This window comes from Tamandua tetradactyla, chromosome 6 (genome assembly GCF_023851605.1).
Source record: "Tamandua tetradactyla isolate mTamTet1 chromosome 6, mTamTet1.pri, whole genome shotgun sequence".
NCBI lineage: Eukaryota > Metazoa > Chordata > Mammalia > Pilosa > Myrmecophagidae > Tamandua > Tamandua tetradactyla.
In genome coordinates this window covers 46793848-46808614 of record NC_135332.1, presented here as the reverse complement: position 1 = coordinate 46808614, position 14767 = coordinate 46793848, and the positions used below count along the sequence as shown (strand labels likewise).

General features: G+C 53.5%; 1 protein-coding gene across 1 annotated transcript in view; it reads left to right on the top strand.

The window, feature by feature from the left end:
- Positions 1-14767, top strand: part of TMEM132E (transmembrane protein 132E) — a 53359-nt gene that overhangs the window by 22539 nt on the left and 16053 nt on the right. The window contains exon 2 of the mRNA XM_077163272.1: positions 14097-14173. Within this exon, the coding sequence (XP_077019387.1) occupies positions 14097-14173 (77 nt within the window). The remainder of the gene's footprint in view (positions 1-14096; positions 14174-14767) is intronic.

Below are 14767 nucleotides of genomic sequence, written 5' to 3'. Positions count from 1 at the left end.
AGGTCACAGGCAGAGGAAAAACTGAAGCCCAGGGAAAGGTAGGGACTTGCTCAAGTCACACAGCAAGGGCTGGACAGAGCTTGGATTAGCACAGCTTCTCCCTCACCCCTGCCTGCTGCTTGCTGTTTGGAGGCTCCTAGAAGCCCACTCCCTGAGAAAGGAGTGCCCGGGGAGGTAAGAGGCCCTAGCCTCATATTCAGACTTTCGTTCTGGTGAGAGAGAGGAACTGGGCCAGGCTGGAGATGGGCACGGGGTGCCGCCACCAATCCCACCGACCTCCCCTACTGAGCAGAGAGATGCCATTTGAGTCTCTCCACCGCCAAACTCATCTTCTCTTGCTGGGTGCACTTCCCCTGCTGCAAAGACAGCGCAGGGACCTTCTTCCCCCCACTTGGTGTCTTCCACTCTCTTCCCTCTCTTTCCTCTCACCTCCTTCCTTTCCTCTGCCTTCCTCACAGTAGTTAGCAGTTTAGCAATGGGAGCCTCCCAGAATCTCATGGTTGGAGGGTCATCTAGGCCAACCCTCCGCCCAAGCAGCATCCCCGATGGGGCAGCTGTGGCTACAGAGAGGTGAGAGTCACTGACCCCCAACCTCAAGAGGCACGAGGAACCGGCAACAAGGGTGCCAGATGACAGGGGCACTGTTAGGGGGAAGTTGGGGGGCCGTGACTGTTTTGGGAGGAACAACCTTACCTCCCTAGGGCAACAAACAAATCTCTTTCCTGGGATGCCTTGCAGACTCCTAAAACTTGCCAGGATATCCGGGTTTCTCATTCACAAAATCACTTTGGATTTTTCCTCCTTCAAATGATATGGTTTCCAGGGTTCTCACAATTGTGGACAACACCTCTGGACACATTTCATGGAATCTGTATCCCTCTTAAAGTATGGTTCTCAAAGGGGCAGCTGCTTGAGAGAATGAACAGCTATCCATCACCTCCCATCGTCTGACCATATACTTCTGTTAATGTGATTTGAAATATGGAAAAATGCATGGGCTTTGGTGCTAGTCAACCCTGGGTTTCAATTCCAGACACGTCATCTATTAGCTCTGTGATCTTGGACATGGTTAAGTTGCAGTGTCCTCGCATATAAAATTGAGATAACGGATACATACTTGTGTGGGAGAACGGAAGTAAGATACACTAGTCACATGGAAGAGCTCAACCAATTGGGACACATAATTGTTAATTATGCACCCCAAGATGGAATTAGCATTTCGCACATTTGCACTCATGAAGTTAAAATTTTGACCTTCAGAGCGGGACTCAACATTTGCCTCCAAGTTTGAATTAGCAGAGACCTGTTGGGAATGGGACTCCATTATCTGCCTTCCTGTCTCTTTTTCTCGGAAATGAGGACCAGAGGCTGTCAGAGACAAGATGCAGCTAAGGGCTATTGAGACCACATGAGAGTGAGAGCGATATCCTTTCAACAGAGGTGGGGGAGCAGGTGGCTATAGCATTGAAGAGGATGGCATCTGCTCTTGTGTGGCCTGTCCCAGAACCTCAAGGCTGTAGGCAACCTCAGCAATGTCTGGGGGAAGGTCCCATCCGAGGCTTGGAGTCAGCAGGCTAAAGCAGGATCTAGCAGCCGCTGTTGCCCCGCCGGGTGCCCATCTAATCAGCTGTGACTCTCCGTCCCCCGAATTTGGACTCAGATTCAGATCATCCTCAACTGAGACTCCTTGGCCTGTAAGATAAAAACTATTAACCAGCCTTGCTGTGCAGCAGCCCCAGGCAGACTTCCTGGAGAAGGTGGGATTTGGGGATCTTTTTGAAATGGTGGGTGAATCATATTAAGCAGCAATGAGGAAAGCACATTCCAGGCACAGAGTTGGGGGTGTCTGCGAAGGGTCCTGGGTTTAGTTCTTCACGTGGCAGGGAGGAAAAAGCCTCTCCGTCTGCTCTGCTCTCTCAGAACCTCTACAGTAGGTGCTCAGGCAAGAAGGGAAGGGAATGTAGGAAAGAGAATGGGTTGGACCCGAGTGGAGTGGGATGGGGCCCGAGAAGAGGGGGACACAACTGTGGGCAGACGGGCCATTAGGGCCAAGTCTGTTTGCAGGAGAAAGGGGAGACGCCCACGGGGGTCCTCAACCCTTCACCTTTCACCTCGGATGCTGGGAGCTGAGCCCAGGGCAGGGAGCCCTTCCACCACCCCAGCCCCAGCTGGGCTGGGCTGACCTGATGGGTAGTTGAGATGGTATTAGCTCAGGAAATTAATTATAGCCCTTGATTATCCGGTTACATATCAGCCCCTTGGAACGGCAGCTTCATTTGTCTCCCCTTCCTTTGTCTGAGAATATATGGGTAGGGATGGGAGAAGGGCAGGTATCACCCCATGGTGTCCCTCACCTGCTGAAGAACCCTTGTGGCTCCCTCTGGCCCACGGCATGTGGGACAGCTTTTGAAGGCACAGGATCTATTATTCACATAAAAGCCTATGTGAAAATCACGATTATCAAAGCTGCTCAAGATTCCTGTTGCCCCCTTTCCCTGTAGGGACCCCTCCAGAGAGCCCTAGAACTCCACAGAACACAGTTTGAGACCTCTGGGGTAAGATCCGCAGGCTCCTTAGCCTGACCTTTGAAACTCCTTGCCCTCCCGTTGCCGCCGTGCACACAGTCTCCTCCCTCACCTTTCCCTATGATGGGCCATTCTGTCCACACCATCCCTGGCTTCATCCGCTGCTGTGCTCTCTCCTCCCGGAATGTGCCTGACCCCTACCCAGTTCGGTGGTTGCATTTCCACCCACTCTTCAAGACTGTGCTCAAATGACTCCTGCTCCTTAAAGCATTTATGTGTAGGCATCTGGCTCTTCTTAGAACACCCAGGGAGCTCTGCACTTCTCCGAAACCGCAGCCCCGCAGCACTTCCTACCTTTTAGCATGGTTATTTATGTATTTGTCTGGTCTGCCTGTTAGCCAGCAAATTCCCTAAGGGCAGAGATGATCTGCTTTATCTTTGTCTCCCTAGCAGTTCCCAGCAGGGTCTTGGACCGAGAGGGAGCTAAATAAATATTTATGTGTTGAGTATGGTTATTGAGCCTCTGTTACAAGCCCTAGTATTGTGACAGGCAGCCAGGCTACTCGGTAAAAGCCCTGGCTCCTGCCCTCAGCAAGTCTTCCTTCTAGGAGAGAGTGAAACACACAAACTGACAGTTGCAATAGAGAGAAAAAAGTACAGAATGATGTATGCGAGCAGCTTAGAAGTCAGTGCCTGACCCAGCCTTGGAGGTGGTCAAGGGCGTCTTCACTGGGGTGGTAGCACCAGGGAGAAGTCAAAGAACAAGTGACACCTACCAGGTGGGACAGTGTGTGCAAAGGCCCAGAGGGCCTAGAAAACAAGGCTGGAGATGCTCAGACTCTGGCGTATGAGTGGCAAATAGACAACAGGGGGACAACTCAAGAGATAGGTAGGGGCAGGTAATGCAGAGCACTGAGGGAAGGAAACCCTTATGGGAAAGTTGGCCTGGGAGCAGAAAAGAAAGCATTCCACAGTGAAGGGGAATGGACGACAGGGTAGATGGATGGGGGAGGAGGGAGCTTTGAGACCATGAGGACAGATTTTCTCCTCTCTGGACCTTAACTTTCTCATCTATAAAGTGGGTACTTTGAACCAGAGAGTACTGACAACCCCTTTCCAGCAGTGAGTTAAAAATGCTGACGAAGCACATTCCAGACAACTTCTATTCACTCAATATGGTACCAAGATTAACCAGGTACAATGGGACCTTCTCTCTCAGGAGTGGTCAGATCGAATCAGGGGGAGCTCCTGGGGGAGGTGAGGCAGGGGAAACGTCCCCTGTGAGCCAGGGTCTGTGAGAACCACCCTACACGAATTCCCACTTTGACTTTTCACAACTGTGTGTGGCGGTTTTGTTAACACCCATTTTGCAGATGAGGAAATTGAGGCTCAGAGATTAAGTGACTTGAATCCACACCTATGAGTCTGATCCTCTGAGTCTCTCCCCCCGCCCCCAACCCCATACATTGAAAGCTGGCCAAGTCCTTGGCAGCCCTTCTTATAGCAGTTCTCACATTTAGGCCCTTCTTCCTTTCTGTGGGGCAGAGGGAGGAGGGACGGTTGACCTCGTTCTCAGGTGACCAACTGTCCAGAATTTTCTGGGACTATAGGGGTTCCTGGGACCCAGGACTTTCCATTTTAAAACTGGAAGACTCCTGGGCAAACAGGGACAAGTTGGTCACCCTACTTGCTCTGCAGGTGGTGCACTGTGGCCCAAGTCACCCCTTGCAGGGCCCAGTCCTGGGAGCCCCCCACCTCCGGTGCACACTATATTCATCCCTGCGTGCCTGGGGCAGCACACCAGGGCCCCCTCCCCAGCCACCCAGGTCTCAAGGCTTCCAGCCTCCGGCCCCAAGCTGGCGGCTGCTGCAGACACTAGGAAAGGAGAGAGCTTGGTCTCTGCACTCAGAGGACAAATAACTGAATCAGGGAAACCAAAGAAGACTCAAAGCACAGCTAGAGGATGCAAAGGGCTAATGCCGAGCCCACCCTCCTCTGGCTCTGGCGCCCAAACCAGCTTGGAGTGTGGTCTGCTCGTTGCTAGGTCTGTTCACTCTGTCCTCAGTGGGAAAGCCCCCGAGGGGCCTTGGCTTGAGTGACCCACTCTAGAGCCCTGGCCAAGCCCCCTCCTGGGAATCAGGGGTCTGATTTCCAGTCCCCACTCTGCTAATAAACCTTGGGGACCTTGGACAAATCTTCCTCTCTCTAGGTCTCAGTTAAATTGGGGGTCAGAAGAAGGTTCACTGCTCAGACGTTTGTCAAGAGCACAGGATATCAGTAAGCCTGCTTAGTTGATGGGTCCCAGCTCCCAGGCCCCAAGAAATGCACCAAGAGCCAGAGGAATCTGGAGGGCCCATGGGCCTAGGCCCAACTGTGTGTCCGTGGTCAAGCCCCTTAGCCTCTCTGAGCTGCAGTTCCTTCTTTGGCAAAAACAGGGATATTATTTGCCAGGGTTATTGTGAGGGCGGGCATGACCCATGTACCCAAGTGCCAGGTGCCAAGAGGTGGGCAGTCTCTGAGTATCAGCTGGGCCCCCCTCCCCAGGTTTGCTGCAGCTCTGACCCTGTGCCCCGGGCTGAATGGCTGGAAGGATGACGTGTCTCCCCAGCTCTCGCCAGAGCCGCCCCTCCCCAAGGCCCACCCCCAAACCCACCCCGCTGTCCCTCACACACTTTCTTTTTCCGATGTTTGCGGCTAATTGTTTATTAGGAGATGCAGGCGGCTGCGCCGGTGGGAAGGCTCAGCTTGCTCCGCTATAATTAGGATAATGCACATTAGTCATTTAGTGTAACTCGGAGAGCAGCCCCCTCCCCCGCGCTCCCGTCCCCCGCTGCTCCTGCCGCAGCTCACGCTCCGCTTTCCTAGGCCGGGTTCCTACGGGTTGGTACAGGCTCCCCTGGGCCAGGCGGCCTTGCTCCCTTGGCTTCTGTGGACAACCCTCCCCCAACCCTCCCCCGACCCGTCCTCCCGCCCTCTGCTAAGCCTCCTTTACCTGGTGGTTCATTTGGGCACCACCCCACCCGCACGCCGCGGTCCTGCCTGTACGCTCTCCACTCCCCCTTTGCCCCCCTCCTCCCACCCCCTCCTCTTCTCTCTCTCCGCCTCCCTGCCCCTCTTTTCTCTCCCTTTCTTTCTCTCTGTCTCTCTAGTCTTACTCCTTTATTCTTTCCTTCTGTCCTCTTTCTGTCTGTCCCCCACTCCTTTCTCCCCTCCCCTTTCTTTCCCTGTCCCCCCACCTCTTGTCTCCCCCTTTTTTGTCTGGGTCTTCCTGTATTCTTCCCTCTGCCCCTCCTTTCTTTTCTCTCTCCCCTCCTCTTTACTTTCTGACTTAGCTTTCTCTTCCTCCTTACTTCTGGTCTCTGCTCCTCCACCCCCAGCCCCACCCCCTCCCACCTTTGTAGCCGGAACCAGAGAAGGAGCCATTAGGTCAGCCAGCAGAGCAGATGAGAACCCGGGTTTCTGGGGCCTGCCTGGAGCTGGAGGGGATGGAGGCAGGGACAGTTCTAGATACGGTGTGATCATCCCCCCTCCCCAACCCAGGGCCCTGACCCAGCCTCCCAGGGGCTTGCCCCCTCGCTGCTGCCCTCCCCTCTCCCCTGCCCTGCCTGTGGTCTCTCACACTCACTGGGCCCAGGACTGGGCTGGCAAAGGCAGAGTGGGGGGAGGGGTGGAGGGAGGGGTGGGAACGGTCTCCAAAGGCCCCTCCCCCGAGCATGTCAGTGTGGCTTCATTGATCTGTTGACCCAAGAAACCAGGCTCCACAGGAGACTATTGTGTTTGGAGGGGAAGTGGGGGTCCCACAGGGCAGCCAGGTGGGGAGCCCTCTGCCCTCACATGGCCTGGGTGGAACGGGCCAGCCGGTGGTGGAGGTATCCATTAGGTTTCCAGTCTACTAGGAACAAGGGGCTATTCCAGCAGGAAGCAGGTGTCCTTGGTCCCTAGCCCCCACCTACTGACAAACTCCAGACCTGGTGACAGATGCCCCCCCCGACCCCCATGCTCCGTCCCTGGGTACCCCCACCCAGCCCTTTCCCATCAGAGCCCATTATGGCTGGGCCGACTGAGGTGTAGGCCCAAGGGTTGGCCCAGCGCCTACAGTAGTTCCTGGGGACAGGAGTGAGGATGGCGGCCCCTCCAGATCTTCATAAATAAAAGAGCAGTTCCCAAGGGCGAGGACTGCTTGACTGGAAACACAAGGCTTCCTTGTCTCCCCAAGCTGACTCTACCTCTGTGCCCCACACCCCTCCTGCCTTGGGACGCCTCCATCACAGAGACACCATCCCAAGAGTCCACGTCACCCCGTCCCAGGCTTCCCTTCCCACCTCCACCCCCTCCCCGTCAGGGCCCGGAGGCTGCCCACCCCAGGGTCCTGTGGAGCTGCAGGAGCCCATGGGAACAGAGACTAGAGAGGAAGGAAGGGACCCAGCCACTCTCTCAGGACCTTTGCTTGGTCTCTCCTGGGGATTGCTTCCCCCCTGCAGCGAGGCTTCCAGGGACCAGTAGTGAGCTGGGAAATTAGAGCCTTATTGCCTCTAATCCTACCTTGTTGGGTACTGTGGGTTCGTCATCCCCTCCCTGGGACGTGGTTCCCACTCCCAGGAGCAGGACTACCTGGCCAGTTCCAGCAGGACAGGCAGGGCCTATCCTGGCAGCAGCTTCTTGAGGTCCCAGCCCCTAGGTTAGCTGGGCTTGGTTCATCTGTTCTCTCAACCATATTTGCCCCTCGTCTCCTCCGTTTCTCTGCCTGGCTTTGTTCTTATAGCCGAGGGCAGCCTCCAGTCTGGAGGAAAGCAGGATTTCCAGCTGAGGGAAAGAAAGGAGTGGCCCGTTTAGGATGGATGTCCTAAACTGTTTAGAATGGGGCAGGGTGACTGCAAAAGGAAAACTGGTGTGGACTTGTATGTGTGTGTGTCTGCGTGCGTGTGTGTGCATGCATGCGTGTGGCAGGAACACCCACATCCGATCCTCTTCCATTCATTTATTCTACAACACTATTCAGCACAGTAGTGGTGCTGACCCCGTGCTGGGGGCTGGGGGTAAAGGAAGCAGCAGGGCGGTTCCCTTGGGGGCAGGCAAATGAACAGCCTATCAAACACAGGGGGCTCCAGCTGGGGTTCAGGTGGGAGCAGGGGGTGGGGGAGCCACAGAGTCTCTGAGGAGTTCCTGACTCAGGAGCTGCCTGGTAAGAGGGGTTCTGTGTGCTGATGGTGATGATGACACTGAAACAGGAGCTGACATTGAAGGAGGGCTGACTGGGTGCCAAACCCACAGGAAGCACTTTGCAGGTATCCTCAGAACAGGTGCATTTCATCCCCACAACCAGCCTTATGAGAGAGGTGTAGTTGAGGAAATAGCGGTGGAGAGATGTTAGCTGCTTACCCGATCACACAGTTAATAAACAGCAGGGCCATTCTGACCGGAGCCTGCCTGACCCTCAGTTTCTTCATCCGTAAAATGTGGGGAGGGTCCCTAGTGTCCCTTCAACTTGGAGACCAGAAGTTCCCAGCCAGATGGTAGGAATGCCCCAGAGCAGCCAATCTCCAGAGCTGCTGGGAGTAAGCAGGCAGGAGGTCTCCTGGGAGGGGGGTGAGGGCTACATGGGGGCAGGGTGCCTCTCTGGTCGGTCCCTCCTCCAGCTGATTTATTCCAACACTGTGTTCCAGTGTATTAGGAAGCTGCCTCACCAGGATTTACAGCCTGCCAAGGAGATAAGTAAAAGTCATCTGGGGGTCACAGGCTGCTGGGAGGCTTCATTACCCCAACCCCATCCACACCCACTGTGGGAGAGGCCCCGTGCCTCTGCCCTGGAGTGCCTCTGTCCAGCCCAGGTTGCCGGCACTTGGGGGTCCTCAGTGTTGGGGTCACAGGGGTCAGAGGAAAGGGAAGCCTCCAGGCTGATGGAGAGACGTGGCCCTGCCCTGGGGGGGCACCCGCCTGGGCTGGTCCTAGAGGCAGGTGTGCAGCTTCCTGGCAGGGAGTGCCTGAGCTGCTTTGGAAAGGAGGGAGTAGCAAGTCAGAAGAGGGAGGTGTGGCAGCCTGGGGGTGGGGGGCACAGATATGCACATGAGCCTGTATGTCATCTTTGTGAAAAAGGCGCCCCCTCCAGACATAAGCAGTCCGCACTAAGTGCCTCATAAGCAGAGCTCGGGCTGCATTTTAGCCCCAGTCACTCCCTCAGCTGGGTTTCTTTGCACAAGACACAAACTGCTCAGCTGTGCACAGAGACCCTGTCCTCGGTGGAGGGTGGGGGGCAGTGTTTGGAGGTCCACACGCCCAGACATCACATCCCCTTTATCCAGGTAACGCCTGCCTGACCCTGAGCACACCAGCGCTCCTCGCAGACATGGCCCCTGCCTGCTCCTTTGTGGTCTATGTGGCAGGCAAGGGAGGGATTATCCTCTTCTCACAGATAAGGAAACTGAGGCTCAGAGAAAGGAGGGGATCTGCTAAAGGTCACACAGCAGGTCAGTAGAAGAGTATCCTGAGCTGGAGTCCAGAACCCCCAGCAGCTCAGTACACTTGTAGCCTCTAGCCGCTTTCAAGGCCTAGGACATTCTGCTTTGTGTGCCATCTCTGTACTTGTCCTATTTGGACCTTGAAAGGGGACCTGCCGTGAGCCAAGCAATGCACCAAATGCTGGAGAAAAACAGGTCAGCACCTCCTCATCTCAGAATTAAATAACCATTACGTGTTGAATGAATGAATGAACAAATGAACAATTATCTAGGCACTTTGTGCCTAGAAACTAGACCAAGTGATTTGCTTATTTAATCATGTGAACTTATTAAATAGGTTCTATGATCTCACTTTACATTTGCGGAACTCAAGACTCAGAGAGGTTGAGTAACCTAACCAAGGTCACACAGCTAAGAAGCATTAGGATGAGATTTGAATATGAGTTTGTATGGCTCCAGAGCCACAAAAGTCCTTCTTTTCTTTTTATTTCCTCTTTATTTTGTTCTATTCTTGGAACAGCTTCAAATCCTTCCCTTCATTTTTAATGACATTTATTGTTTTCTTCCTAATTTTATAAGCAATACATGTTCACTGAAGACAACTGGAAAATACATAAAAGCATAAAGTAAAAAATAACAATCACCCATAATCCCTGCCCCCCAGAGAAAACCACCATTAGCATTTTGATGCATTTTCTCCCAGTGACTACATCTTTTTAACAAAATTGGTATCATGTGTATAGCCAGTTTTATACCCTGCTTGATTCAGTTCATAGTATTTTGTGAGCATTTACTCATTCAAGTAAACAATTTTTTGATAACTGGATTTATAATTGCTACCTGTATCCATTCTAATGCCTTTGTCCTAACCCACTGCCTACTTTTGGACATTTAGGTTTTTTTCTAATTTTTTTTTTATTAATAGACCTAACACTGCAGCGAACATTTTTCTACATAAATCTTTGAGCAGAGTTTTGCTTATGTTTTAGGATAGATTCCCAAAGGAGGAGTTACTGGATCAAGAAGCATGAATAGTTTTAAGGCCTTTATTTTGAAATTACTTTCCAGAAGGCTTGGCCAATTTACCCTCCAACAGCAGACATACGAATGCCCCATTTCTTAAAAACCTTGCTAATACTGAGTATCACTAATTTGGAAAGCAAAAAATAAAAACCTTTCTGAAGACTTAGGCTTTTCCCACTGCATTGCAAACAATAACTGTTTGGTGCCACTGGCTGACATCGAATATAATTCCCTGTATTCTCCATGGGAAGATTGGACCCTAAAGAGCAGAAATGACAGGCTTGTCTTAGCCAGATCCACACAGAGGAGAAGAGCAGAATTGGAGCCCAGGCATCCCTCCTCCCGGTTCAGGACCCTCTGCCCTGCACCCCCTGCGTCACCTTCTGTCATTGCAGCTCTCGCGGGCCAGGGATGTTTCCCCAGGCCAGTCCTGGAGACCAGCATGGGGGAGGGGACCCTGGGAGCACAGTCCTTTTGGTCATGGACCACTCGGCCCCTGGACCCTCAGCATCTGCAATGATCAGGGCTCTTGCTTCTCTCAACCATTCAGTGCTTTGACAGACTTGGTCCAGGTCTCTCCCCTGGAAGTTCTGTGTAAGCCTGGGTTGGGCCCTAGAATCCATTTGCTGTGCTTGTTTTTTGTTCCAGCTGATTCATGTATTCACGCAAATTCAGGAGCACTGCGCTAGAAGATACCCGAACATGGACACCTGGTGTCTGTGTGTGTATATGTGTGTGTGTGCGCCTGTCTGTCTGTCCCTCTCTCACATACACACACACATACACGCACACAAGCACGTGCGTGAGAGGTGAGCCAGCCGAGCCCTCTCCCAGTGCGGCCCCACCTGCCCATGAACCTTGCTGGCACGCCCCACTGTGCCCCTCAGCCTCACACTCACCAAAGCTAATGACAGTTTTTTTTCTGATTTACCAGCGATTAGTTTTAATTTAGGAACAATTAGAGGTAGAAGCGGGAAGCATCTGATCTTGATTAGAAGCAGAGAGGGACAGAGGCGCCCCCACCCCCGGGGGTCCCTGGTCCCAGGCTCCAGACAGATTCATTATCTATTCAGTAAGGGTGGGAAGGCCTGGGGGTGAGGTGGGAATGTCTGGGGGTGGCCAGAGGGCCCCAACTGTGCTCCCTGATGGGACAGACCGAGATGGAAGATGTGGGGCTCTGTCCCACGCTGAAGGAGAAACTCAGGGCCCTGGGCAGGCACCCCAGGGGTTAGAATTGAAATGTGTTAGGCACCTACTACGTGTCATACTTTGTCCTGTGCAAAGCTGGCTCAGACTTACCATCGGCCCACATCTCAACCTAGCTGGAAAGGCAAAGAGTAAACAAGTTCCTGCCTTTGGTGTTGGCGGCAGCCTGAGAGACCTTTGCACAGCAAAGGAGCCCCTGGGTCAGTGTCTTGCGGCCCAGGGAGCACTCATAGAAATGACTGAGGAGACAAGAGATGGCTTGTGCATAATTTGCATTTCACGTTCCTGCTAGCACAACACCCCTAGTCCAGCAGGGGGTGTAGGGGACAGAGCAGACAGTAGCAGAGAGGAAGAAGAGCTGCCTACCTAAGCAGGGTGGTGGCAGTGAGAGGGGCCAGGAAAGCTTCAGGGAGGAGGCAATGGAGCCATCCGGCCCGGGAGGAGGGGAGGGCAGGCCCCTCCCCATATGCAGGCCTTCTCTCAGGCCCAGCGAATGCCCTTCTGCAGGGCCCCAGGGAGCCAGGGGAGGGACGAAGGCCACCAGCCTCCCGGCAAAGTGGGCCCCTGAAGTGCTCCTGGCACACTCCTGAGTCCCTGGAGGCCGGGCAGGTCAGTGCCCAGGGGTGCTGGTGGGAGAGGGATTTGGGGTGACAGGAGGTGAGGCATGCCATGTTCGAAATGAGTCTCCCACCCTCGGATACATTCTTTACAACCTAGGACAGCAAGTTGTTGTAAAGAGCTGGCCGGGTCCTCCCGGGGCTGTGGGGAGGAAGGAGCCGGCGCCGCTCGGCCGTAAAGGGTCGCAAGCTCAGCACGGTCAGGCCAGGGATGAGAAGGTCTCAGGCTGTAACAGAAGCTGCACAGTCCCAGCTTGCCTTCCCATCCTGTTTCCCAGTCTGGTGTCTCTGCGTCTTCCTGGGGAAACTGAGGCTGTGAGGGGCAGAACTAGCCAATCCCCATCAGGAGCCAGAGACCTGGAGAAACCCTTTCCATATGAGATCGCTCCAGGGAAGGGGGTCCCAGGGCTGGCCCCAAATAAGAAGCGGTGATCCCTGAGGCCCGAGGCTGCATAGACAGAGGGGAAACCAGCTGCTGCTCACAAGCAGAACTGAGGTGGCTGACGGGAAGGTGGTACTAAGAATCCCAAGCAAGCAGGGAAGCCCACAGAATTGTTACGGCAGCCTGGTGTAAAGTCCGAGGGGCAGGCTTGTGCCAGCCTGCGTGAGCCTGAGTGTGTGTGTGCATGGTGTGTGCACACTCCTGGGGCAGTCTGGGGTCCCACTGCTTGGTGTTGAGTGTATCTGGGGCTGGTAGGCTCAGGCTGTCACTTCCACCCTGGCCTTACCTCTGAACCTGGCCTGAGCTCGGTCCCTATTTTGACCTCCCCTTCTCCCCTTTTCCTCCCCAAGCCCATTTTGTGCTCCATGATGTCTGGACATCAGAGCTCTGTGCTAAGTAATACATGTGTGTTAGCGCACACACATGGGTATCCTCTAACACACAAGCACACACATTTGCATACCCAGCATCTCCGAAAAGTTCATGGAGCCAAATGCTGATGCCACCAGTCTCAACTCCCCTTTCTCCAAGCGTATCCATGTCTGTCTCCTGGGAGACTGGGGACCAAAGAGGCAAAGCTGCTTCCTTAGGCCCCAGAACAAGTAAGTGGGAGAGCGGAGACTAGTGCTAGCGTCTCAGGAACCCTTCCCTGACATTCACAGAGGTGGTAGGAGGGGGGGTGCTACGTGTCACACTGACATAAATAGGAAAATTGTAGTATCTTAATGTCTTTTTGGCTCTCCTTTCTGAATGCTCACTGTTTTCATAAGAGAAGTCACTTTCTCTTTAAGAAACTTAGTTTCTTTATTTGTGGGGGTGCAGAGAGGGATCAAGAGACCCTAGCCCAATGCCTGGAACCCTCCCCCTTTGCCCTAGTGCAACTGATCAAGTGGTCACCCTGTCACCTCTGCAATGCCCCGTTGACCAGGACCTCACTAGCCCCACAACAGCCCAGTTAGTGCTACAGCTTATTCAAACCATTCCGTCATTTAATAAAAACTCGTTGAGATCCTACTATGTGCCGGGCCTCTTCCAAGCCCTGGGGATATAGCAAGGAGCAAAGCAAAGTTGTTGTCCTTGTGGAGATTAAAATCTAGTTGGCAGAATCAACAAGTGCATGATATAATTAAAATTCGGTGGTGGTTAAGTGCTATGAAGAAGATAAAACAGGAAAGGAATGGAGAGAGATCAAGGGTGGGCCAGTGGGGCAGGGGTGCTGCTTGAGGTAGGTTGATCACGGCTGACGAACATGGACTAGAAAGTGAGAGAGGCAGAGAGAGAAAACCACATGAATATCGGGGGAAGAAAGTTCCAGGCAGAAAAAAAAAACAACAAATGCAAAGGCCCGGCGGCAAGGACATTATTTTAACATATTCAAAAAAGAACAAGGATGATTTAACCTAATAGATTTTGGCTTTGCCAGACCAGCTTCCCATTCCAGGGTTGGGGGTTGGAGAGGCATGCAAATTCCAGTCCTTTCCTTCCCGCCCCTCTGAGTCCAGGGTCCATCTGGTAACCTCTGTCCCACAGTGACTTCGAGGTGTCCAGATGGTCTGAGGTTAGGATGGGGAGAGGGGAAAAAAGGAACTAAGTGCTACTTAGCAGCCTCTCGGGTCCCCTGGGGATGGATAAGAGAGGGCAGTGTCAGCGGTTCTAACCTTCCCCGTCCCCACCCTGCCTCCTGGGCCTGGAGAGTCAGCACTTACAACTCACTGACCACAGCCGGACAGACAAGCACAGCCGCCCCTCCCCAGTTCCGCCCCAGGACTCACTACACTGACATCCACACCTGCAGATTACAGAAAACACCCTCCCCCTTGTCTTTTAGCTACAGTCCAACATCCCCTGAGGAGGTAGGGCTGATGTCACCTCCTCAGTTTTACAAGTGGAAAATGAAACTCAGAGGTGAGAAGCAACTTGCCCAATGAGTCTTTGGCAGAGAGAGGCCTTGAACTTGAATCCCCTGAACCCTCTGCCTGTCTGCATGTTTTCTGTTCCTTCTAAAGCAGAGGCTTGGCTATTGTACCCAGCTTAAGTCACTACCCTGGACTCCCACATGCATGCTTTGGGGCCAGCCTACCCGACCCCCCACCCTGGGCAGCAAGGACACATTCTCAGAGACTCCAAGGGTAACTGGGACAGGAATTCCAGGGGCCAGCCAGGAAGATGCGTTCCATCTCTGCAAACATCTTCCCGTTCTCGCTTACACTCCGGTGGCCACCTCTACCCCACTGTCAGCAGCCGGCCATTTCTTGTAGAGCGCAGAGTATCTAGTGGGGGAAAAGGGGTATGGAAGCTGGGTTCTCCTGGGAATGGAGGGAAGGCAGGCACTCTGGTGGTAAAGATATGGGCTTCCCAAGGGGAACACAGTCTGGCGGTTTTCCAAGCTCATCCTCAGAAGGAGTCCTAAGGGGGAAGGGTGACACCAAGTGTCACTTCTCTCAGAACACCTGACCCCAAACACCTTTGCCACCCCCCCAAGCCAATTTCTTCATTTTT